Below are 26602 nucleotides of genomic sequence, written 5' to 3'. Positions count from 1 at the left end.
GCGCCGCGTGGAACGTTTGACTGGTCAATTGATTGTGTCATCAACAAAATACGGAGTTGTACAGGTGAGCCAGTGACCGTATAATCATGACATGTATTTGTTTAACACGATACAGACGCAAGGGCTCATATATACGCGCAAGCACTCACCGCTATAAGCGCACACACGCGGACCCTACCCCTATGAGCACCTTCGAGGGAGTGGGCCAGCATATATGATCTTGAGATTTTACGAAGTCACCATAGGTGCCTCGTAGTCGAGTGGAACGTCTCCTCCCACTGAACGCACATCGCTGGAAAATACTGAAATTAACACAAGATAAATGCGAGCACCGAGACTTAAACCTTGGTGGGCTCGAGAAACCACTGTCCTCCTAACCATCAAACCACATGTTGGTTAGCACGACAAAATGTATGGTGGTGACCGTGATGAGCTTATTCTGAAGTCCAGTGACCATATCGTGCTTTAGCTTCAAATACAATGACCGTAAGTGTCGTCAACAAAATACGGAGCACACATCAAATGCAAAGTCTGCCAGTGTCATCAACAAAATATGGAGACGTATCATGAGCTAGATACCGTTGTACTATTATATATGCTTATTTCCTTAGTGGCCGATTGCGTGTGTGGTGTGGTGGGCACATCATTTCTAGTTGTGGTGGGTCAACATGAAGACTCATGGGTCGGTTCCATCCTACGCCACATATAGGATGGACCGAGACGCGTTATACGAAGACCCATGTGGAGGACTCGGCGTACAACACGAAGCTACCAGAGTCGCGGAGGACTCTATCCCCACTGGTGATAAGCCGACTATATATGATTTGTAACCCAAGGCCCCAGTATGTTATAGAAGCTTGGGGGCTAGTTCGTCGATAGTATACACACATGCACAATGCATGGTATTCACGTGTAATTTGTACACACCCCTATCACTAATATACAGTACCAGGAGTAGGCTCTTTCTTCAACTGCAAGGGTCCGAACTAGGGTAAAACTTTGCCTCGTATTACCATCCAGCCTAATAGTCAGGGATATCCTACCGAATGATATGATGAAATCATATCTGCTAACTACTAAGAGAGAGGTGTGTCTGGGGGGGGCAATGTGTGCAAGAGAGGCCTAAAGATAATGTGCGTGCGGGAGACACGTAGGCACATATATGTGCGTATAGAAGGGTAGTAGAGACCATGCGTGTGTATATATGCATGTGAGAGAAATAGTGTTTTCCAACTGAGATTAGTGGAAAGAGTGGTACATAGTAGTCAGAAAGAGAGAGAGAGAAACAGAGAGAGCATGTGCGTGAGACACCCGACACCCTAAGAGAGATTGTGAGCATGTGTGAAAGAGAAATGCCGATGCATATAAAGTGTGTGCACTTATGCGTTAGATAGAGAGATATATAACGCGTTTGTGAGAACGGGCCAAGGCATAGTGCATCTATGTGTAAAAGGTGGTTCTATGCGTTAAATTAAAATATAAATGGCATTATTATTTTTGGAGGAGATCATGAATTTTGCAAATTGCGTATGGACGAAAATCGGTCTATCAGACACCCATACTCTATTGAATTCTAACATGTGCATGTGTTTATTTCATATTATCGATCCATAGAGTGAGAGCAGTTTGAAATACATGCAATGGACGCTTTTGCAATTCATATATAAACATTAATTAGTGCACTCCATGTTGTTAGTGTGAAGCACTTTATACATTTGTCACTTGCATGGATACATTCCAAATTGCTAGCTACGAAATAGAATACATGTCGAATTCAACATAAAGGGGGTTTCAAAGATTCGAATTCATAGGAAGTGCATTCATCTATTTGAACCCGAGATAATGGCATTTGTAAATCAGATGTAAAAGGGGGCATCAATCTTTGTTGTGAGTTTGAACATGCTATATATATTCATACGCATATCTAACTTTTTTTTGCAACCAAGGAGATTATATCTGGAAACATGCATGAACTGAGGTAAGTTGCATATTTTTTAATATATACTCGTGTACAATGTATATTCAAATGTACCCCCTCCATTCCAAAATAATCGTAGCTTTAGGATTTTCAAGAGTAAAGATTTGTGAAGTTTGAAAAATCCTGAAAGTTCAATTCAAGAGAACCGAAAACGTTAATGCTTCTGCTCCCAAATATTGAATGAAGCGCCAAATAGGCCTGTGGTCACCCGAAACTGCGCGAGACTACTGTTTGGTGGTAGGAAATTACTGTCCTGACTCTGGCCCGTGTAGCCTATCGGCCCGATGTCCAAAGGTCTAAACCGGGGTAGGTTTGTAACTTCACCAAGACGCCAGTCTCAACCACCTCCGAGAAGCATCCATACAACGTGGGCGCCTAAACACCCATCCGCTCGGCCGAAATCTATCCCACCCACATTTGGGACACCTGAGATTACTATCCTACCCCCAACCCGCAATATGTCCAAAATTTTTGATGGGGGCAAAGTTTGTAACTTTCCCCAAATTTCAAACAAGCGTGTCTCAAACCGAAACATTGTTCCCCCTTAGTTCCCCGCCTCCCTCCGTTTGCCCATTCATACTCCGTGGGCGCCAAAATGCCCTCTCCACCAGCCGCGAAACCCCAGCCTCCTCCATCCTCCACCCCATAGCGGCCAATCCACCGCCACCCTCCTCCATCACGCCGGAGCCGGCACCCCGACGTCGTCATCCAACGCAACCGCAACCGCAACACCCTCAAGGACTTAGCAGCTAAAGCCGAGGCAGAGCTGCCTCCATGATGCCGACACCGACGTGCGCCATACCAGAACCACTTTGACCACGCCGTCCTGCGCCTCACTCCTGCCGCTCCACTTTTGCAACCGTCCACCGCACCGGAGTTGTTCCCGCTATGCCGTTGTTCGCTGCCTCGGATCTGGTTCCCCGCCGTCGACAGACGGCCACCGCACCACACACAACAACTTGGCCATGGGTTCGTCCAAGGCTCCACCGTCCTCCATAACTTCTCGTTTCCAGCGAACCACAAGAAGATTGTTGGAAAAACAGAATGAGGACACAGCACTGCCAGCAGAAAGAGGTACTCTTCTTCCCTTATTCATGCAAATCTTATGTCTCTACTCACACCGTAGTCATCCCACGAAAGAAACTAGTTGAGCGCTTCTTACTACATCTTCTTCGTGATACTAAATGCACAAGGTTTCCTCCCTTTACTATTTCACCTTTGCTAGAGGTCAGTACCCCGCCTGGATTTCAATTCAGGGTCAGTCGAACCGCAATTAAAAGAAGCAGCACCCACTTAGGCGCGCGGAGCACCTAGTCCGCATGTTCCCCGGGGAAGCGGCGCATCAGTGTCTATCATAGGGGTGTGGGTTGCAGGAGCTACTTGCGCCCGATCTGGAGGTCGGTGGGGCTTGAATGCATGGCCAAGGGGTGGTGCCAAGCACGGTGGTGCGGTGAGGTCGGGGGGAGGGCGCAGGCAGGGGAGGAATACTGGGCCGATGGTCGCTGGTGTTTCGAGGAAAATCGTCAACACTGACTGGTTGGAGGTAGATGAAGGTGATCTGCCCATTCTTTGTACATCGGACGGTGCAGAAAAAATGGACTGACCTATTTGTTTTCAGTCGACTGTTATTTTCATAGAATCTTGTAGTAATTTAGTGTGCCATGCATGTTGTAGAGCTATCATATGTCTCCCGTCATTTATTTCTCACCGACCTGCCATCTGCTACCTTTACACTATACTAATTGTGCACACACTTCACCCATACTCATACTATTGTTTTTTTATGCATGGGTATTTCAGACTCTGATGCAGTGTTGATGAATGTAGAAAAGAAAAGACAGAAGTCGCTCCAGTGTAATTCGAAGATAAGCATTAAGCGTTTCAGCGCTCTAATGGGTGCAGTGTCAGCAGTTGGAGACAGTAAACGTAGCTCTGCAGTTGATGATCTCAATTGCCACACATAACCATCCCAGGTGCTTGCTTTAACTTCGCGCTGTCAAATGTGGTTGCATGTTGCATATGATGTCTAGCTTGTATTGCTTCCAATTTGGTTAAATTGCATCTGCTTACTTTACACATTATACCTTTGATAATGACATGCCTTCTTGTTTTTGATACATACTACATATGTCTATTAACCATGTTCTTACATCAAACTAATGCTCTTTTGTATCCCTCATCAATCACTTATGATAAGACAGTCAACCGAGTGGGTTACTTTGAGACGCCCTACTCGTTTAAAGAGTGCAGTGTCATCCTCCCCGCATGATTCTCAAGAAACAACAAGGCTAAATGAAGATAGTCAACTTAACTCTCTAGTTGATCACCGCAATTCCCCCACACCACCATCGCAGGTGCTTGCTCTAACTTGGCAGTGTGATATGTGGTTGCATGTTGCATATGGTGTCTACCTTGTAATGCTTCTAATTAGGGTAAATTGCATCTGCTTAGTTAACACATTATACCTGTGAATATGACATGCCTTCCTGTTTTTGGTACATACTACATCTTTCTATTAACCATGTTCTTACATCAAACTACTTTTCTTGTATATCCCTCATCAATCACTTCTGACGATACACCTTCAAGTTGACAGTGTAATATTGGTTGCATCTTGCATATCATTTCAAACATGTATTGCCTATAATTTGTTAAAGTGCCACTTATAATGAGACACATCTAACTTGGTAGAGTGATTTTGGTTGGATCTTTCATATGGTGTCTAGATTGCATTGCTTCCAATTTGTTGAAATGCCTTCTGCTTAGCGTTTTTCATACATATTCCATCCTCCTACAATGTGGTTGCCATACATAAAAGTTGTGTTCATCAGTATCATGCATCAATGAATTTGGAAGTGCGAATTTCATTCCTTTTTCTTGTGTGTTTACTTGACAAGGCAAAATCTGAAAGGACGAAGGCACGGAATGATGGTGGTCCTCTGGAGCAACCGAAACAGATGATCTCTGCAGATTCTCCTGCTACTCGTACTACAGTGCTAGTTCCAAATCTCATCTTTCCTACTCCACAACCCAAGGTGCTTGCTCTAACATGGCAGTGTGATATCTGGTTGCATGTTGCATATGGTACCTAGCTTGTATTGCTCCCAATTTGTTAAATTACATCTTCTTATCTTACACATTATACATGTGAATATGACACGCCTTCCTGTTTTTGGTACATGCTACATCTACCTATCACACCATGTTCTTACATCAAACTACTATTCTTGTGTCCTGCATCTATCGCTTATGATGAGACAGTCACGCACGTGGGTTAATATGAGACACACTACTCTTATAAATAATGCAATTTCATTGTCTCCACATGATTCTCAAGAAACAGCAAGCCTAAATGAAGATATTGAACCTAGCTCTGTACTTGAAGACCTCACTTCCCCTACACCACCATCACAGGTGCTTGCTCTAACTTTGTAGTGTGATATGTGGTTGCATGTTGCATACGGTGTTTAGCTTGTAATGCTTCTAATTAGGGTAAATTGCATCTGCTTAGTCTACACACTATACCTGTGAATATGACATGCCTTCCTATTTTTGGTACACACTACATCTATGTGTTAACCTTGTTCTTACATGAAACTACCTCTCTTCTGTATCCTCCATCAATCACTTACGATTAGTCACCTTTATTTGTTCCATATTGCATATTATTTCTAGCCTGTTGCCATGTATTGTTTCTAGTTTGGTCAAATACTTTTTTTAGGGCACCCTTTTAATTTGGCAGAGTGATATTGGTTTCATCTTTCATATGGTTTCTAGCTTGCATTGATTCTAACAAGTTCAAGCACCTTGTGCTTAGTTTACACTTCATACATCATACATGTCAATATGTCACGCCGACCTGTTTTTCATCCATATTCCATCCTCCTATCATGCGGCTGCCTTACATGAAAGTAGTGTTCGTCAGTATCATGCATCAATGAGTTCTGAAGAGCAAATTTTATTCCTTTTTCTTGTGGGTTTGACTTGACAAGGCAAAATCAAGAAAGAGGAAGGAAAAGAGTAAGGAAGGCGATGATGGTGGTCCTCTTCAGCAACGTAAACGGAGCATCTGTACCAATTCTCCTTGTACTGATAGTGCACTACAAGGTCCAAGTCTCCGCTCCCCTACTCCACCATCCAATGTGCTTGCTCTAACTTGGCAGTGTGATATCTGGTTGCATGTTGCATATGGTGTCTAGCTTGTATTGCTCCTAATTAGTGTAAACTACATCTACTTAGCTTACACATGATACATGTGAATATAACACGCTTTCCTGTTTTTGTACATACTATATATGTCTATCACACCATGTTCTTACATGAAACTACTCGTCTTGTGTATCTTGCATCAGTCACTTATGATGGGACACCTTTAAGTTGGCAGTGTGATATTGGTTTGCGTCTTAAATGATTTCTAGCAAGTATTGCTTCTAGTTTGATGAACGCCACCTATGACGAGACAGTTTTAACTTGGCAGAGTGATATTGATTACACCTTCCATATGGTGTCTAGTTTGCAGTGCTTCTAATTTGTTGAAGTGCCTTCTGCTTAGTTACCACATCATCGGTGTGAATATGTCAAGCCGTCCATTTTTTCGTACATATTCCATCCTCGTATCATGACTTTGCCTTTCATCAGAGTAGTGTTCGTTAGTATCATGCATGAATGAGTTCTGAAGAGCGAATTATATTCCTTTTTCTTGTCGGTATGACCTTACAATGGAAAATCAATAAAGCTGAAGGAAATTGGCAAGGCATTGGATGATGGTGGTCCTTCTGAGCAACTGAAACGGAGGTTCTCTATAGATTCTACTCCGCCATCCTCCCAACAAGATTCGCAAGACAACGCAAGGCTAGACAGTGAACGTAGTTGTGTGGATGATGAGCACATCTCACCTACTCCACCATCATAGGTGCTTGCTCTAACTTGGCACTATTATATGCGGTTGCATGTTGCGTATGATATCTAGCTTATATTGCTTCTAACTTTGTTGAATTGCATCTGCTTACTTTACACATAATGCCTGTGAATATGACATGGGTTCCTGTTTCTACATCAGACTACTATTCTTGCATATCCCGCATCAGTTACTTATGATAAGGCACCTTTAAGTCGCCACTGTGATATTGGTTGTGTCTTGCATATGATTTCTAGCATGTACTGCTTCTAATTTGTTGAAATGCCATACAGTTTGAACTTGGCAGAGTGATATTGGTTGCATCTTTCATATGGTGTCTAGCTTGCAGTGCTTCTAATTTGTTGAAATGCCTTCTGCTTAGTTACCACATCATAGATGTGAATATGTCACGCCATCCTATTTTTCATACATATTCCATCCTCGCATCATGTGTTTGCCTTTCATCCGAGTAGTGTTCGTCAGTATCCTGCATGAATGAGTTCTTAAGAGCGAATTTTATTCCTTTTTCTTATCGGTTTGACTTCACAATGCAAAATCATTACAGCTGAAGGAAATTAGTCCGGCAGTGGATGATGGTGGTCCTTCGGAGCAACTCAAACAGGGGATTTCTACAGATTCTACTCCGCCATCCTCCCAACAAGATTTGCAAGACAACACAAGGCTGGACAGTCAATGTAGCTGTGTAGATGATGAGCACATCTCCCCTACTCCACCATCACAGGTGCTTGCTCTAACTTGGCACTATTATATGTGGTTGCATGTTGTGTATGATGTCTAGATTGTATTGCTTCTAACTTGAATTGCATCTGCTTACTTTACACATAATGCATGTGAATATGACACGTGTTCCTATTTCTAGAACATACATGTACATGATGATCACATCTCCCCTACTCCACCATCACAGGTGCTTGCTCTTACTTGGAACTGCTATATGTGGTTGCGTTTTCCGTATGATGTCTAGTTTGTATTGCTTCTGATTATGTTGAACTGCATCTGCGTAGCTTACAACTTATACCTGCAACAATCACTTACCCATAAGACACATTTAACTTGGGACTATGATGTAGGTCGCATCTAGCATTGTCTTCTAGCTTGTATTGCTTCTAATTTCTTGAAATGGCACTTACGACGAGACACTTTCTACCTGATAGAGTGATATTGGTTGCATGTTCATATGGTGCCTAGCTTTCATTTCTTCTAATTTTGTTGAAATGTCTTCCGCTTACTGTGTTTTCATACATATTCCATCCTCCTATCATACGTGTGAATATGAAACGCTATCTTTTTTTGTATATATTCCATCCTACTATCCTGCGCTTGCCTTACATCAAAGTAGTGTTCGTCTGTATCATGCATCAACCAGTTATGCAGAGCTAATTTTATTCATCTTCTTGTGGTTTTGACTTCATAAGGCAATATCAGAAAATAGGAAGGAAAAGAGTAAGTTAGGGGATGTTGGTGGTCCTCCGCACCGACGCAAACAGAGACTCTCTAGATTTGACACTTCTACTGCTAATGAAGTTAAAGTCCCAAGTCTACATGATGAGTTCATCTCCCGTACTCCACCATCGCAGGTGCTTGCTCTAAGTTGATAGTGTGATAATTGGTTTCATGTTGCATATGTTGTCTAGCCTGTATTTCTTCTATTTTGACTAAATTGCACCTGCTGAGTTTATACGTTATACATGTGCATATGACATGGCTTTCTGTGTCTAGAATACACTACATCTATCTATCATACCATGTTCTTACATCAAAGTACTGATGTTGTGTATCCCGCATCAGTCACTCATGATTGGACGCTTTTAACATGGCAGTTTGATAGTGGTTGCATCTTGCATTGATTTCTACGTTCTACTGCTTCTAATTTTTTGAATTGCCACTTATGACAAGACACTTTTAACTTGGCAGAGTAATATTGGTTGCATCTTTCATATGGTGTCTAGCTTGCATTACTTCTATTTTCTTGAAAATCCTTCTGCTTAGTTTGCACATCGTAGCTGTGAATATGTCATGCCATCTTGTTTTTCTTACATATTCCATCCTCATACGGTTGTCTTACATCAAAGTATTGCTTGTCTGTATCATGCATCAATGAGTTTCAAAGAGCAATTTTATTCTTTTGTGTTGTGGGTACGGCTTGACATGGCAAAGTCAAAAAAGAGCAAGGAAAACAATATAGTAGGGAGTGGTGTTACTCGTCAGGTGAAACGGAAAAGGATCTGTCGTCGAGATTCTGCTGGTACTTATAGTGCAGTAGAAGGTCCAAGTCCACCGGCTAAATCTACAAACACAGTATCACCTGCTCCACCAGTTGCATCATCCGCTTCAACTGTACTAGCATCTCAACGAGTTACTCGTTCGTTTGCTCCAGAACTGGCCAGTTCCCAAGCTGCCTTCACACCTAACACTACTTCTGAAGCACTGCTGACACAACAGGACTTGGCAAGATCAGATGAACCTCATGAGCATCAACACCAAGATGGTACCTGACCGAGTCAAGTTGCAGTTGCATGCTCCTTTATATGTACTCTCACAGTTTGCTGTACACTAACACTTTCCATATTCGTTGTTGAACTAGCACCACGGCGCAAGCGGAAACAGACATCAGGGATAATGCTTGACAGATTAACAAAATCTAAAGGAGGAAGAATGGAGATCCATTTTGAGGTAGGTTTAAAAAGGTCACGTGATGCTACAGAGTCAGCCAAGTTAGTATCAGAGGCAGCCGTTGCCGTTAGGTGTCATGCATGTATCCTCCCAACGTGGATCCAGTACAGGAATGAGAAAGACAATACCCAGTTTAACACCTTCCTTTACCATTTATCCATAAGTAATGTTATTCATCGCAATTAGTAATATTGCCTTGCTCTATCCCATACTTTCTAGCTTCCTCCTAATAAGACTCACATTCTTTTTTCAATAGATGAGGTTCAAGTTGGATCCGAAAGATGATGCGACTAAACAAGCATGCACTCATGTTTTTCAATCTGCTCTGCGACAGTATCGGTACCACCTTAGAAAATCTCACTTTGAAGGCAAGGCTAACAATGAAATCGCCCAAACATCCACAGTGGAATATATTACGGATGAAGACTGGACAGCCCTCGTTAAACACTGGTCTGATCCAAAGTATCAGGTAGGCTATATATATTTGATCAGACCACATATTGAACTTGTATTTATGTATGCGCCTTACAAGTGTATATTCTTCTAGGCTAATTGTTTGAAGAACAAAACCAACCGTTCTAAAGTGAAATTCCAACAGACAACAGGATCTCATAGCTATATTGCACACTGTGAGGCTCTTGTAAATAGCTGACACTTCCTTCTTCTTTTTGTGCCATATTATCGTATCTATATTGACTTGTTCCAAATACAGAGGAAAGCCCGTGCGTACCAAAAAGGACCTGAACCGAGTGTAGTGCAAATCTTCAAGGATTGCCACACCAGCAAGATGAAGGGCATGAACACACCAGTTCAAGCCGCTGTTGTAAGTCCTTACTCCTCCTGCCTTTGAACTGATTGGTACTGTGATGTGTTCATTTAACTACTTGGTTTGCAGCCAATTTCAAATACTCTGTTCACTTTTATGCACAGTTGTCTTAACGTATCATTTCACCTTACATGGTTTAAAAGAGATGAAGGATATTCTTTTGGTCTTGATCTGTAATCTAGTTGTTATGTTCACATGCGCACACAATGATAAAATAGCATGTTTGTTTTACATCTGTTTGCCCATGATATGAATGATGTCATACTATGTTCATCCTACTTCAAACCATGTCTCTTTATCCTTAGATGTCAACGAATGTGAGGAAATAGACAATACAGTAGGCATGCTACATGGACATATGTTCCGAAAGTGATTTTATTATGTAGTTGGCACTACAATACATACTAATGTATTACAGTAGTTCACCAAAATAAGTTATGTATAAACATTTAACCTACTTTGTTTGTTTTTATCTCATTAGTAACTTATTTGGTACACTAATCTACAAATTCAAACTTTCAGGAAGCTATGGAACAAATGATTGAGCAACCACAACCACCTAAAGGTGACGAGGCTACCACAGGCACAATGTCACCTCTTGCTGCAATGCGTCAGTATCTCTCCACTAACAGTGCAAAAAGCACCTTCCTGCGTAATTCTGGGTTGGTTGTCAAGGTAACCTCGTCCAAATTGCCTACTGAACAAAATCTTCCTACTAGACAGAGTGATATATCTGTGCTCCAGACACAAGTCCAATCCCTAATGGACGTCGTTTCGGAAACAAGAATAGTGGTTGACAAATGTCATCAAGATATGAATAGTTTTGAAACCAGACTATCAGACATTCGCTTCATTGTTGAAGAGCAATGGCGGAAAAAAGGTGAAGATCGTGCTGCTCCATTAGATTCTACAGCCTGAAACATTAGCACTCAGGTCAAATGATCTATGCTTCTATATATCTGATGGTGCTTTTATCTGGAAGGACTGTAAACTTTATGCTAACATGCCTTTTGTTGTATGGTTGGAATTTATTTTGTTGTGATACAACATTTATGATGCTGCCATAGGATGCAGTAATTACGATGCTATTTCTGTATAGTGTATGTTTATCTTAGTAATGTATTCGGCCGAAAGCTTCGTAGGAGCCCAACATGCCAACATCTGTCGGGCCCATTCCAATTGGGCAAAAAACGATTACGGGCCGAAATTGGCATGTAACCCACTAAAAATATCTGGGCCTAAATCAACATAAGCTTTCATATTTTTCTGGTAGGCTTGTGCCCATAGTGGGTCTTTAACAGGCCTAAACATAATTTGGGCCCTCGGTAAAAATAGGCCGTTTACAGGTATAAATATCTCGAGCCCATAAAAAACATGGGCCTTTAATAGACCGAAAGTGAGATTGGGCCCTGATTGTGCCAAATAACTCACTGGTCTTAGCAGGCCAAAATGGTGGCCCATTTACGATGCGGATCTTTGACAGGCCGAAATTCGGACAGGCCGTAAATGCACCGACCTAATACACGGGCCTTTAACAGGCCAGAACTTTGGTCAGGCTAGATTATCGTCATTTTTATATGGGCCGTTAATGGTCCCGATATGACGTTGGGCCACATATGGCCCATGGTTTTCGTCCGGCGTTAACAGGCCGAAAATGACAACAGGCCGAAAGTGGCCCAAATCTATAGTGGGCCTCTAATAGGCCTAGTGTCAGACATGGCTGAATATGACCCAAATCCTTCACGGTCGTTTATGGGTTGAAAGTTTTGATGGCCTGTAAATGGGCCCAAATGAAGCAGGACCTTTAACAGGCCGGAAATACACCGGGCCGTAATTCAACCCAATTACTTAGCGGACTGTCAACGGGCCAGAAGTGACCATGGGCCGCGTTGATGAAAAGTTTAGGACAAGCCGTTGACAGGCCGATTTGACAGAGAATGTTGGGCCTTTAGCTGGGCCGACCCATTATGGTCTGCAAAATCTTGTGGGCCTTTAGCTGGGCCGACCCATTGTAGTCCGCTAAATCTTGTGGGCCTTTAGCTGGGCCGGCCCATTATGGTCTGCAAAATCTTGTGGGCCTTTAGCTGGGCCGGCCCATTATGGTCCGCTAAATTTTGTGGGCCTTTAGCTGGGTCGGCCCATTATGGTCTGCAAAATCTTGTGGGCCTTTAGCTTGGCCGGCCCATTATGGTCCGCTAAATCTTATGGGCCTTCGGTTGAGCCAGCCCATTTAAACTTTATGGGCCATTTTTGGGCCGGTCCACGTGTCAACATATCATAGGCCCATCTCGGCCGTTGGATGAGTGACACCTGTGCCAACCCAGAGCTGACGCGTGGATCCGTCAGCCAATGAGAATTTTACACGTGGAAAATCGGCATTGGTCGTGGCTGTTAGCAGGTTATCGGATCCAAAAACCGGACCAGATAGGTTAACGGCGGTTAAGGCAGTGCGAGGAGAGTAGGAGGCAGTTGTGGGGTGAGTGAGTGAGAGGAGTGAACTTTTTTCCTTAAAAGAAAAGGAAAAATGAGCAATTGCTATGAGGTGACATAAGTGTCACATAGCCTAGCAAGTCATTTTTGGAGAGAAGACCATCCAAGTGACTTATTGGTTGCCTACAATTTATTGATTACAAATATCGGGATGCGAATCACATGGTATCATGCAAAATGAAGCTAAAAACAACATTCCTTGCATTATTGTACGCAAGTAAATCTTAGTTTGTAATAGAAATTGCCCTCTATGTACACATCGTTCAATTAAATTTTTCTGAACTTACATTGCAAGTGAAGTGGACTTCAGTTGCTTTTTGATTCTATATGTTATCACTTCTATACATGTATTATGCTTATATATTTATCCAGAAAAAAAATCTATGTCCTGTGGCAACGCACGGGCATTCTACTAGTCTAACTAGATTTGTTGTTGATTCTAGTTTCTCTTTTGCTAGGGATGATGATCCTTCCAGTTTTATTGTGCACGACATTTAAACGATGTAATTGTTTTTCTTATGCAATAAAGTGCGCCATGAAGGCTTCCTGTCAAAAGAAAAAGCAAAAACACCGTGTAAATTTATGGATTTCCTGTGCAATTGACACCTTTTTATGCCAATGGTTCTGCTATTTCGAATTGGACCAATGGAGTACAGTAGCTTCGAAACGGCGTCCCTCCGTCACCGCTGAGCCGGACACGTCACCTTCCTAGTTAACGAGCATTCAAAATTCAAAATCTGTGACCGTTAACCCCTTAATCCCTTGTAAAACCACGCGGATCAGATCACCAGCCAATCCATCCCCATCACCGCACGCATCCACATCTCTCTCCTCGGATCGATCCCATGGCGACCGCGGCGGCAGGGAGCAGGAGGTGCGGCCGGAGCCGCAAGCCCCTCGCGCCGGTGCTCGACAACGACGCCAACATCTCCGCCGGAAGGGCCGACCTCGCCGCTGCCCTAACCCCGCAACCACTCAAGGCCAAGAGGACGTCGCCGAAGATCCGCAAGGCTGAGACGGGGCAGGCGTCCCCGGTAGCCGACGAGCCGATGGGGACGCCTCCCGCCCAGGTAGACGCCGCCGACGCCCCCCTTGGGAAGGCAGATGTCGCCACGGCACCCGCCTCGACACAGAAGGCGAAGAGGGCGTCGTCCAAGGGCGGCAAGGCCAAGGGTGCGGCGCCGTCGATGGCCGACGAGCTGACGGAGCTGCAGGGGATGCTACAGAGGCTGCGGCTGGAGAAGGAGAAGGCGGAGGAGATGGTGCGGGAGCGGGACGAGGTCATCCGGCAGAAGGAGGAGGAGATTGAGACCAAGGCCAAGCAGCAGGAGCGCCTCCAGGCCGAGCTCAAGAAGATGCAGCGCGTCAAGATGTTTGAGCCCACCATGGTACGAACGTGCAACGATCTGCTTCACTTTGTTTTCGTTTCTAATATCTGTACAAGCGTCCTTTTACCTGGTACAGTAGATTGCATTCTCTGCGATTAGTCTGGATTGAATTTTTCTGATCTGAACTGGACTACAGAACCTTCCTCTCGTCCAGTCTCTTCTTGGCAAGGACCAGGAAGGAGATGACAAAGGCAAGAAGAAGAAGAAGAAGAAGGGAAAAGGCAAGGCCGGCAATGAGAGGAAGAAGCCAGCACCGGCGTACATTCTGTGGTGCAAAGACCAGTGGGCCGAGGTGCGAACCTCGAAAATTGAAACCAAACATCAAATGTTCTCTCTGTCTCCTTGCCTGTCAGGTGTTTGATGAAATGTCTACGTTCTTTTCAGATCAAGAAGAGCCCCGATGCAGACTTCAAGGAGGTCTCGAACGCTCTGGGCGCCAAATGGAAGACCCTGAGCAACGAGGAGAAGCAGCCCTACGAGGAGAGGTACCGGCAGGAGAAGGAGGCCTACCTACAGGTGGTTGGCCAGGAGAAGCGCGAGGCGGAGGCGATGAAGCTGCTCGACGAAGAGCAGATGCGCTGGACGGCGAAAGAGCTGCTGGAGCAGTACCTCAAGTTCAGGCAGGAGGCCGAGGAGGAAGACGGCAACAGCAAGAAGGCAAAGAACAAGAGGAAGAAGGAGAAGGATCCCTCCAAGCCGAAGCAGCCCATGCCGGCCTACTTCCTCTACTCGCAGGAGAGGCGTGCAGCGCTGGCCGCCGAGAAGAAGAGTGTCCCTGAGGTAATCGACTGGCTGTTTCAGGCTCAGTTTCTGTAAAATTAGTTTGTCCGTTGATCTGACAAAAGAATTTTGGCTCTCACAGATTGGCAAGATCACAGGGGAAGAGTGGAAGGGCATGACGGAGGCTCAGAAGGTTCCTTACGAGGAGGTTGCGAGGAAGCAGAAGGAGGAATACCAGAAGCAGATGGAGGTGTATAAGCAGAAGAAGCTGGAGGTGTGCAAATTGTTTGGTTGCAGAGTATTTATTATATAAAAGAAATGAAGATATATAATGTGGTGTACTTTATCAGGAAAATGCGAGCTTAGAGAAGGAAGAAGAGGAGCAGAAGAAAATCCTCAAGCAGGAGGCTCTGCAGCTTCTCAGGAAGAAGGAGAAGGCAGACAACATCATCAAGGTATCTATCCCCAAGTTCCAGATGGAATATCCATCAGCATGCCCGTTATGTAAATTGCTTCATGTGTCGATTTTGTTTTTGATCAGAAAACCAAAGAGAAGCGTCAGAAGAAGCAGCAGCAGAACGCCGACCCGAACAGGCCCAAGAGGCCCGCGTCTTCCTTCCTGCTCTTCAGGTTTGGAATGCTCTTCTTCTTCCTCCTGTCAACATAAACTCTGAACGCAATTTAATACAACATCGTGACATGGCTAACAAACTGTTGCATTTTCTTTTCTATTGCAGCAAGGAGGCGAGGAAGCAGCTGGCGGAGGAGCGCCCCGGGGTGAACAACGCGACGCTGAGCGCGCTCATCTCGGTGAAGTGGAAGGATCTGAGCGGCGCGGAGAAGAAGGTGTGGAGCGAGAAAGCGGCCCAAGGGATGGCGGCGTACAAGAGGGAGATGGAAGAGTACACCAAAGCTCACACCTCCGCCTCCTCCTCGCCTACTGCTACTGCTTAGGGTGGTTCTGTGTTGTCGTGGTGGCCCTAGGTTCAACTGTTACTTCGAGTTGAACTATGAACTCAAGGATTCTCGTCTCTGAATCCTGAACGGCACAGTAGTACTAGTAGCCATATAACCTTCTGGTAGTGAAGTTATTTTCCATATCATGCATGGTTGTTTCAGCAAACTGCATAATTCAAATGCTTGAGAAATCTCAAGTCAATTTTATGGGAGCCGGGGTAGGTGGTAGATCGTCCGAGTTTACATGAGTTGTGTACAGGAACAAAAAGAAGCTTGAACTCGTGGGCAGCGAGCTTTTGCTCCCGCCCCGTGTTACCCAGCCTACTTTGGTACCGGCCTTCCAGGCAAGATGACGCAACAAATACCTTGAACATAATTATACCTTTGAGCTTGGCATTATTTTTTCCATTTGAAGGAAGTGCCACACTGTATTCTCAATTCGCCACGAGATTACGTTACAACAGATGTAAGTAGCGCACTTGGATCTAGAAAAATTAGGGATTCGAATTCGAATTTGGCGAAAAGTTTCGGTAGCTAGCCTCCCATCCACCCACACAGCTATCCGTTTACACCGGCCGAAGCCGTCATCTAGTTCCTAGCCAAATCCAAACAGAGAGAAAGTTGCCCTATTTAAACTAACGACCGTGGAATAGTCCTTCAGCCACTTGGGCGGGTTGGCCTCATGTCTGGGCTGTTGGGCCGGGCCTTCTGCTTGAACGCCTCCTCCCGCGCTTGCTTCTCTTGTCGGAACCGCTGCAGGGTCTTGATCACTTGCCGCCAGCTCTTTCTGATCTGCATGTTTAGGGCTGCACTTGGGGACACTGACATCCCCCCTTTCTTGCGAACCGGCTTGACCCCAAGCTGGTGCTCGAGGGAATTGTTACTTCAGAGAGTCTAGGTCTTCCCAGGTGGCAGCTTCGAGAGAACTCCCGCTCCACAAAATGAGACCTTGCGTTATTGTCTTGTGACCCGAAGGCCGAAACCTGCGGTCTAGTATTCGTACTGACACTTGAAGCAAGGATGCAGGAGACGACAATTGGGCCTGAACTGTTGTGGTAGGGGAGACGAATCATTTGAGCTGTGATACATGGAACACTGGATGGATGTGGCTGGAAGCTGGGAGATCCAGCTTATATGCCACTTCACCAATCTTCTCCACAATTCTGTACGGTCCAAAGAACTTGAAGAAAAGCTTATGATTGGCTCTTCTGACCACTGAAGACTATACATAAGGCTGCAATTTGAGGAACACAAGGTCATCCACAGCAAATTCTCGTTCAGTGTGTTTCTTATCTGCCTGATGTTTCATTCGTTGTTGCACACAGAGCAAGTGTTGTCTGACCGAGTCGATCACCAACTGACGCGAGTCTAGCCAAGACTGAATATCCACAGGAGCAATGGTGTCAGACTCAGAAATCCCAAAGTATCTAGGCGTTTGGCCATAAATGATCTCAAAGGGAGATCTATTGAGAGCAGAATGCCAATTGTTGTTGTACTAGAACTCGCAAAGTGAGAGAGAGCCACTTACTCCATTTGGCAGGGTGGGCACTGATAAAGCACCTCAAAAAAACATTTAACCTGCTGATTAACCCTCTCTGTTGGACCATCTGTCTCATGATGATAAGTTGTACTCATGTTTAATTCAACACCAATCTTGGAAATAAGAAACTTCCAGAATACACTTGTGGATATGGGGTCTCTATCACAAATGATCAGCCTTGGCATACCATGCAATTTATACACGTTGTCCAGAAAGATTTCCGCAACTTTATATGCATTGAAAGGATGTGTGAGGCCCATGAAGTGGCCATATTTGGAGAACTTTTCAATAACTACCAATATGAGTTGTACTGATAGGAGGAGGGAAGGCCGAAAATGAAATCCATAGAGACTATATCTCAAGCTTTAGGAGGGACTGGAAGAGGTGATAAGAGCCCAGGGTACTGTACTCTCTCAGGTTTAGATTGTTGACATATTATGCAAGATTGCACTTGAGACTTGATGAAGTTTTTCATACCAATCCATCTGAAAAGAGGAAGAATCCTCTTATATGTAACAGGGAACCCAGAGTGGCCACCAACTGGGCTTTCATGAAAGGTAGTGAATATTTTCAGTTGCAGAGCAGAGTCCTGACCAACCCAAATGCAGTTGAGCTTTAGTGTCCTGACTGTAGCTTGCAACAATTTCCTGTAACCAACTGGTCTGAGCACTAGAAATCTGATAAACCTGGGTTCCATCAGGAGGTCTCCTAGATAATGCATCAACAACAGTATTGGAAGTGCCTTGTTTATATTGGATTGTGTAGCTCAGACCTCACAGTTTGGTCAGGCACTTCTGTTGCCAAGGAGTATGTAATCTTTCGTCTTGCAGATGAGCCAAGCTCTTTTAATCAGTCTTGATCACAAAATGGTTGGACCTGCAGGTATGATCTCCATTGATCGATTGCTAGCAAAATAGCTAGATATTCCTTCTCATAAACTGATAATCCTCTGCTTTCAACACCCAGAGCTTTGCTGACATATGCTAGGGGGTGTCCTTGTTGCATTAATACAGCCCCAACATCGTAGTCACATGCATCTATTTCCACAGTGAATGTTTTTGAAAAATCAGGCACAACCAAGACTGGAGCAGAGGTGAGAGCTTGTTTGAGTACTACAAAGGCTTCTTCAGTAATACTGGTCCACACAAATGGTGTTCCCTTTTTGAGAAGTTCAGTGAGGGGTTTGGCAATAATTCCATAGTGCTTTATAAACTTCCTGTAGTAACCATTGAGACCAAGAAACCCCTAACTTCCTTAACATTAGTTGGAGCAGGCCAATTCTGGACAACTGTTATTTTAGCAGGATCTGTAGATACACCCTTAGAAAAAATGACATGCCCCAAATAAGCAATTTCCTGTTGAGCAAAAGCACACTTAGACATTTTAACCTTCCATTCTTTTTCTTTTAGAATTGTCAGAACCTTGGCAACATGTTCCAAATGTGCCTTAAATGTTTTGCTGAAAACTAGTATGTCATCAAAGAAGCACAACACACATTTCCTGAGAAGAGGAGACATATCAAAGTTCATGGTCCCTTGAAATGTTGCTGGAGCTCCAGTCAAACCCATGGCAACTACAAGAAACTCAAAGTGGCCATGGTGGGTCTACAACTAGTCTCCATTCTCCCTCCTCTTTTTTCTTGACCATAAGGACAGGAGAGGAAAAAGGACTTTTGCTGGGTCTGATCATTCCCAATGAAAATAGTTCTTGAATCTGCTTCTCTAACTCATCTTTAAGCAGGGGGGCAATCCTGTATGGCCTGAAAGAAACTGGTCTTGCACCTGGAATCATGGGAATATGGTGTTCTTGCATTCGTCTAGGAGGAAGGCTAGTGGGAGCCTGAAAAACTGTATGAAACTTGTCCAACAGAGCCTGCATCTCAGGGCATATAGTTTGGTCAGTAGCACACTGAATTATTGATAATGACACAACTGTTAGAGCAAATTCTGAAGGAAGAAGGCCTTGCAATGTCACTGTGCGCCCTTGATGCCGGAAGGATAACCACTTCTGAACCCAGTTTACTTGCATAGGGCTACGCTGGGATAACCAGTCCAGACCTAGGATTCCATCATAAGTAGACAAGAGTTGTAATCTGAAATCTGAGGAAAACTGATAATCACGCCAACTCCACTAACACTGTTTCAACATTTGGGAGCATTGTAGAGAAGCACCACCTGCCACAGTAACTGAAACTATAGTTGTATCTTGTACATTCAGAAGAAGAGGAGCAAATGCACTGTCAATGAAGGAGTGGGTACTACCAGAGTCCACCAATAAGATCAAGGCACGGTTCTGAAACTATATTTCCAACTGAAGTGAAGGAGCATTGGGGTCCTTGCCAATCGATGCTGCTGACAGGAGCATATTATGAACCGAAGTTGTATCAGACTCAGATCTATCTGATTGGAGAGAATCCATGGACTACACATGATCGATCAACTCCTGCACAAAATGTAACTGAACCATGGACTTGCACACATGATCACGGGACCACTTTCTCCACAGGTGAAACAAAGTCCCTTAGACTTGCGGTAAGTGCGCAGTGCAGACCACTTGTCGTCAGTTGGGGATGTTTTCAGAGATTCAGGCTGACGCAGTTCATTAGTGACACGGGTTTTGGGAGGAAGAGGAAGTGGAAATGGACCAGACCTCAATCCCGAAGAAGAAAATTGATATGTGTCACACCTTCCCCAAGCTCCTCATGCAGCAAGGCTAAATCATAGCCGAATCAAGATCCTTAGGTTTCTGAAGTGCCACTGCAACTCGAACACCAGGTTTTAGTCCATCCAAGAAACGAGTGGTGTAATGCAAAGTATTAGGAACTTCTTCATAGGCAGACAACTGATCATACAAGTCAGCAAATCTATCCACATAATCAACTACCGTGCTGGTTTGAGATATACGGAACAACTGACGAAGTAACGTCTGATGTTGGTTTCTGCCGAAACGACTTTGCAAGCTGCAGCAAAATTCAGACCAGGACATACATGGGGATCTGTGTTGCACTGATTCCAACCAGCAAGCTGCTGCACCTTCAAACTGAGATGTTGCCAGTGAAATCCATCTGTGCTGGGGAGTACTCCACAGTTTGAACCGATCTTCACAACGGGTCTGCCATAACCTCGGGTTTGCACCATCGAATCGGGGTAGATCGGCACGAACACCAAACGAGAACGTATCAGCAGCATCAGGAAAACCCGAATCACCAACAGGAGGAGAACGAGCACGAAAATAGGAATCACGCACATCTCTGACCGGAGGAGGGACATAAGTGTTATGTGCCTTCCCCCGGTGTTCCTGTTCGACGCCAAGGGAGTCGGACGCAGCACCGCGACCACTCCCAGCCATCCTGGATGACGAGGTGTCGACGTGCCCGGCAGGATCTCGTGGCCGCTCGCCGCGAACTTGCTCGATCTCGAGCGCGAACTCGTCGCGCACGCCGTCCACACGCGCCGACAACAAGGCATCGAGCGCCGTGGTGTTCGCCTGGATCAGCTTGTCGACGACTTGGAGGAGGTTGTCGCTGTTCTCCTTGAAGCGCTGATCCAAATCAGCGGTGAAGTCCGCCCGCAGAAGCGCGTACACGCCGCACCCTTCCTCGGATAACTTGTCCATCGCCTCCGCTCGCCGCCGATCTCGCCACCGCGTCCCGTGGTGATGGCCCGGCAGCTCCAGGACCGCCGAATCTGATACCAACTGTAAGCAGTGCACTTGGATCTGGGAAAATTAGGGATTCGAATTCGAATATGGGGAAAAGTTTCAGTAGCTAGCCTCGCATCCACCCACACAGCTATCCGTTTACACCGGCCGAAGCCGTCATCCAGTTTCTAGCCAAATCCAAACAGAGAGAGGGAGATGCCCTATTTAAACTAACGACCGTTAACACAGTTAACGGGCCGTGAAATAGTCCTTCAGCCACTTGGGCGGGTTGGCTTCACGTCTGGGCCGTTGGGCCGGGCCTTCTGCTGAACGCTTTCTCCTGCGCTTGCTTCCCTTGTCGGAACCGCTACAGGGTCTTGATCACTTGCCGCCGGCTCTTTTTGATCTGCATGTTCAGGGCTGCACTTGGGGACACTGACAACAGAGTACCAGCAGTTAGTGGCAGTGGCATTGCAAACTGATTCATGTTTCATCTTAGATCAGTGACTCTGGTACCTCTTGATAGTTCATAGCAAGTTAACGTTCGATTCGTGATGATTTAGGCAAGCCAGCCGCATTAACCCGCAAAAGTGCCGCTGCCCGCCTCCACTAGTCACTACTGGGGCGGTGCCGCGGTGGTGGAGACCGCAGTGTAAAAACTGATTTGGCTCCACTGCCTGCCCGCTCAACTAGCTTGGCTTGCCTTGCTGATCACTTGGTGGTCGAGGCAAGCACGGCTCCACCTGCCATGTCACTACGCGTCTAGTCTTCTTCTTGCGAATTACTACCTGTCTGCCTAGATGTAGTACCACGATCGATAGGATTGGGCAAATACATCTTGTCTGCGGTAGTTTTTTATCGGCATGCACGCGGAAAGTTGCCCTATCCTGTTCCAGCTCTAGCCTGAACCACGCATCGCCACTTCCTTCCAGTCGAGATAAGGTGACCAGTGAGGATATCACACACAGCGAGCACTACTAGGGGAGTGCACACACTACCTCCCACTCCGGTTAACGCAGGCAGGCAGGCAGGCGCGCGTGGGAAATCAGAAATGCATGCGCCCTACTGTCTATCTGTACTATACTACTGCTAGGTAATGCACGCGCCGTCACGGCCCACCATCGATCCATCTCCACCGCGCCGCGCCCTCAGTTGGCACCGCATCGACCGAGCAATTCCTGGCCACGATCCACCTCGCCTACGTGTCCTATAAATGGTGCAACTCAAGGCCTGGCAGTGCACATTGCAAGGACACAAGTAAGTTAGACAGCACTGAACTGGCATAACGAACGGGCAGTAGATGCTATAGCTTGCTAGTAACAACAGATACGGCATGGTTATGTGGTTCCCGCTCTGCTTCGTCGTCGTCATCGCTCTTCTGGTCGCCCCGGGAGGATGCCAAGGCGAGAAGGGGAGCCAGGTGTACGTGGTGTACATGGGCGCCGTGCCGCCACGGACCTCGCCTGACTTCCTGCGGCAGAGCCACCTCCGCCTCGTCGGCACCATTCTCAAGAGGTGCGCATGCAGCTCCGCCTCTACGCGTGCCTCCGTGCTCGTGCGTTTTTATCTGTGTGCATGCCCCCCCGCGCTTACAGATTCAGTTAAAAAATGTCTGTCCATATTCAAAAAGTAAATTGCACGGCGTTTGATATCCATCTGCAGGGGGAAGCTCGCGCAGAGCGTAGTGGTGCAGCAGTACAAGCATGCTTTCTCCGGGTTCGCGGCGCGGCTGTCCAAGGACGAGGCCGCCGCGCTCAGGCACAAGCCCGGCGTGGTCTCAGTGTTCGCTGACCCCGTGTACCAGCTCCACACCACCAGGTCCTGGGACTTCCTGCAGCAGACGGACGTGAAGATCGACTCGGCTAAGCGGCGCTCGCCCAAAACCACGGCGGCATCGACGTCGGCGCCGACCACGGACACCATCATCGGCCTCCTGGACTCCGGCATCTGGCCCGAGTCCCCCAGCTTCGACGACGCCGGCTTCGGACCCGTCCCGGGCAAGTGGAAGGGCGTCTGCATGGCCGGGGACGACTTCAACACCTCCAACTGCAATAAGTGAGTCACACACTGTCGTAAGTCGCGTACGTGACATGTGTCGTCGCACTTGATTAATTTTGCGGTGCAGGAAGCTGATCGGAGCAAGATACTACGATCTAGGCGAGGTGGACGGCGGCCGGACCAGGGGCAGCAGCGGCTCTCCGCGGGACGCGGCGGGGCACGGGACGCACACGTCGTCCACGGCGGCCGGGAACGCGGTGACCGGCGCCTCGTACTACGGCCTGGCCCAGGGGACCGCCAAGGGGGGATCCGCCGCGTCGAGGGTGGCGATGTACCGCGTCTGCTCGGACGAAGGCTGCGCCGGGTCGGCCATCCTCGCCGGCTTCGACGACGCCATCGGCGACGGCGTCGACGTCATCTCGGTCTCCCTCGGCGCGTCGCCCTACTTCAGCCCGGATTTCTCCGAGGACCCCATCGCCATCGGCTCGTTCCACGCCGTGGCGAAGGGGGTCATGGTGGTGTGCTCGGCGGGCAACGCCGGCCCGGACGCCTCCACGGTGGTGAACGCGGCGCCGTGGATCATGACGGTCGCGGCGACGACCATCGACCGCGACTTCGAGTCAGACGTCGTGCTGGGTGGAAATAGCAGCGCTGTCAAGGTACTATACATGCCTTGCTTTGCTGTCCTGACACTTGTTAATTTTCCTAGCTTGTTTTTGCAGTAGCATTTCTTGGTTCCTCGAAATGAAATTTAACTTTATTTTTATTGGTCGTGTCAATGCAGGGTGGGGCTATAAACTTTTCCAACCTGGACAAATCCCCGAAATACCCGTTGATCGCAGGTGCATCGGCAAAATCTAGTTCAGCTTCTAGTACTTCTGACTCGGCAAGGTACACATATATGAACCCATTTATCATTTCCGATTTAATAAGCTACCAAAGGACCATATGCGATAATACCCGTGATGTGATTTCATCATGTTTCTCATGTGTGCCCTGCTCTAATGTTTTGATGCAGTCACTGTGAGCCCGGCACGCTGGATGCCAGCAAGATCAAGGGCAAGATCGTGCTGTGCAATCACTCGCAGAGCGACACGTCGAAGATGGTCAAGGTCGACGAGCTCCAGAGCGCCGGAGCGGCGGGGGCCATCCTGGTGAACGACTTCGGGAGGGCGGTCACCACCGCCTACCTCGACTTCCCCGTCACGGAGGTCACCTCCGCCGCCGCGGCCGACCTTCACAAGTACATTGCCTCCACAAGGTACGTACGAATCTGTATGCACCAACCATCTTCCAATTAAGCTCACTCTCAATGCACGTCAAGCTCACTCTGAATGTATGGAATTAGCGAACCCGTGGCGACGATCACGCCGACGATCACCGTGACGGAGTACAAGCCGGCGCCCGTCGTTGCCTACTTCTCGTCCAGGGGCCCGTCGGCGCAAACCGGCAACATCCTCAAGGTTGAGTTCAGCCTAAACCGGCCCTTAGCCAGGTGATCGCTATTGTGTTGTGTGTATGCAAACTAACGCATCCATGTGGTATATGCAGCCGGACGTGGCTGCGCCGGGGGTGAACATCCTTGCGTCGTGGATCCCAACGACGTCACTTCCGGCCGGCCAGAAGCAGCCGTCGCAGTTCAACCTCGTCTCCGGGACGTCCATGGCCTGCCCCCACGTCGCCGGGGCCGCGGCCACCGTCAAGGCCTGGAACCCGACGTGGAGCCCGGCAGCCATCCGGTCAGCCATCATGACAACAGGTACGTACATAACGAAACAAACTGACAGATTAATCGTGTCCAGGCCAGGGGCTCAAAGTCTGAATTCCGACCGTGTCTACCGTGTGGCATGCAGCAACTCAGCTGAACAACGACAAGGCTCCGATGACGACGGACGCGGGGACGGCGGCGACGCCGTTCGACTACGGCGCGGGGCAGGTGAACCCGATCGGCGCGCTGGACCCCGGGCTGGTGTACGACCTCGCGGCCGACGAGTATCTGAGCTTCCTCTGCAACTACGGCTACGGTGCGTCCCAGATCAAGCTCATCACCTCCCCTCCGGCCGCCTTCAGCTGCGCCGGCAACGCGAGCAAGGACCTCATCTCCGACCTCAACTACCCGTCGATCGCCGTCACGGGGCTCGGCGCCGGCGCCAGCAGGACAGTGACCCGTGAGGTCACCAACGTCGGAGCGCAGGAAGACGCCACCTATACCGTCGCCGTCAGCGCGCCGGCCGGGCTAGATGTGAAGGTCGTGCCCAGCAAGCTCCAGTTCACCGGCAGCGTGAAGAAGCTGGCTTTCCAGGTCACCTTCTCTGGCAAGAACACAGCGGCCAAGGCCGCCCTCACAGGCTCCATAACATGGTCAGATGGAAAACATACAGTCCATAGCCCATTCGCGGTCAGCAGCTGATGAAATGTGAAATCTATGTACTCCCTCCGTCCGAAAATAGTTGTCATCAAAATGGATAAAGAGAGATGTATCTAGAACTAAAATATATCTAGATACATCACCTTTTATCCATTTTGATGACAAGTATTTCCGGACAGAGGGAGTATGTACAAGATGAGACTTGTATGTCTCTCGTCTAGGTATACGTACAATGTAGTAGCACCAAGTTGCTGGCATTTTGGTCATGCAGTTTCATGATCAACTCAAATTATAATGGATAAAGCGCACTTGGAAGTCGGAACAACAAGTCACAATTGTGTAGCATAATCCATAAATGTTTAACAATTCTAGAAGGAGTACATTACATGTAGTAATTATTACATACTGTTTACGAAAAAAAATGATACTACCTAGTATGCTGATAATAAGAGCATCTCCAGCCGCGCCCCAACAAGGCCCCCCAGACGATTTTTCGGTCACCGGCGTCAAAAAATCGGCCCAGTCGCGCCCCCAGGGGTCCATTTTTCGTCGGCTCGGGCCGAAATTGGCGCCGGCGGACCCAACCCGAACCCAGCGCGCTGGGGGTCACTCGGGGGCGCCGGGCGAATTTTTTATGGCACGAAAGCGCCGTGGGCCAGCCGCATCAGCGACTCGGCTCCCCTCTCGCCGCTTCGTCGTCCTCATTGCCTCGTTTCCCGCGCCGAATCAATGCCAAAGCTGCGCGCGCTGCCGCGCCGATCAGCCTCCATTGATGCCTCACGGGCGGTGCAGTGAAGTCCGGGCGACGCGCGTCCCCTTGGCCGCCACATCTCCCGCCACGCGTAACGCGCCGGCCAGCCTACCGCGCGGCGCTTCCACCTATATAAGCCGAGGACCAGCGTGCCGGAGATACGCACGCACACTACACCGCCGACGCTCCCGCTTCTCCCTTTTCCTCCTCTCGCCGTCTCCAGCTCAGAAGGATGGCCGAGCGCTTCCCAGGCGACGCCGCGGCGGCGAATGGTTTCGGCCGCCGCCATCTGCACGAGGACGAGGCTCGCCTCCTCTTCGAGGCCGACTACCCGGCCCCGCCGGACATGCGGGTGC

The 26602-nt window shown here is 47.4% G+C and overlaps 2 protein-coding genes across 2 annotated transcripts; both read left to right on the top strand.

Moving 5' to 3' along the window:
• Positions 1–13692: 13692 nt before the first annotated feature.
• Positions 13693–16152, top strand: LOC119365543 (high mobility group B protein 6-like). Its single transcript, XM_037631183.1, has 7 exons — positions 13693–14273; positions 14410–14565; positions 14658–15053; positions 15136–15267; positions 15344–15448; positions 15535–15623; positions 15731–16152. The coding sequence occupies exons 1-7, from the start codon at positions 13731–13733 to the stop codon at positions 15945–15947; spliced, it is 1638 nt and encodes a 545-aa protein (XP_037487080.1). The 5' UTR covers positions 13693–13730; the 3' UTR covers positions 15948–16152.
• Positions 16153–22385: 6233 nt separating this feature from the next.
• Positions 22386–25869, top strand: LOC119365542 (CO(2)-response secreted protease-like). Its single transcript, XM_037631182.1, has 8 exons — positions 22386–22644; positions 22792–23184; positions 23255–23786; positions 23912–24018; positions 24146–24388; positions 24476–24590; positions 24679–24886; positions 24981–25869. The coding sequence occupies exons 1-8, from the start codon at positions 22463–22465 to the stop codon at positions 25535–25537; spliced, it is 2337 nt and encodes a 778-aa protein (XP_037487079.1). The 5' UTR covers positions 22386–22462; the 3' UTR covers positions 25538–25869.
• Positions 25870–26602: the final 733 nt, after the last annotated feature.

The sequence above is a fragment of the Triticum dicoccoides genome, chromosome 2B (genome assembly GCF_002162155.2).
Source record: "Triticum dicoccoides isolate Atlit2015 ecotype Zavitan chromosome 2B, WEW_v2.0, whole genome shotgun sequence".
NCBI classification, from domain to species: Eukaryota; Viridiplantae; Streptophyta; class Magnoliopsida; order Poales; family Poaceae; genus Triticum; species Triticum dicoccoides.
Note: the sequence above shows the minus strand (reverse complement) of the source record. Positions and strands in the feature narration are given on the sequence as shown.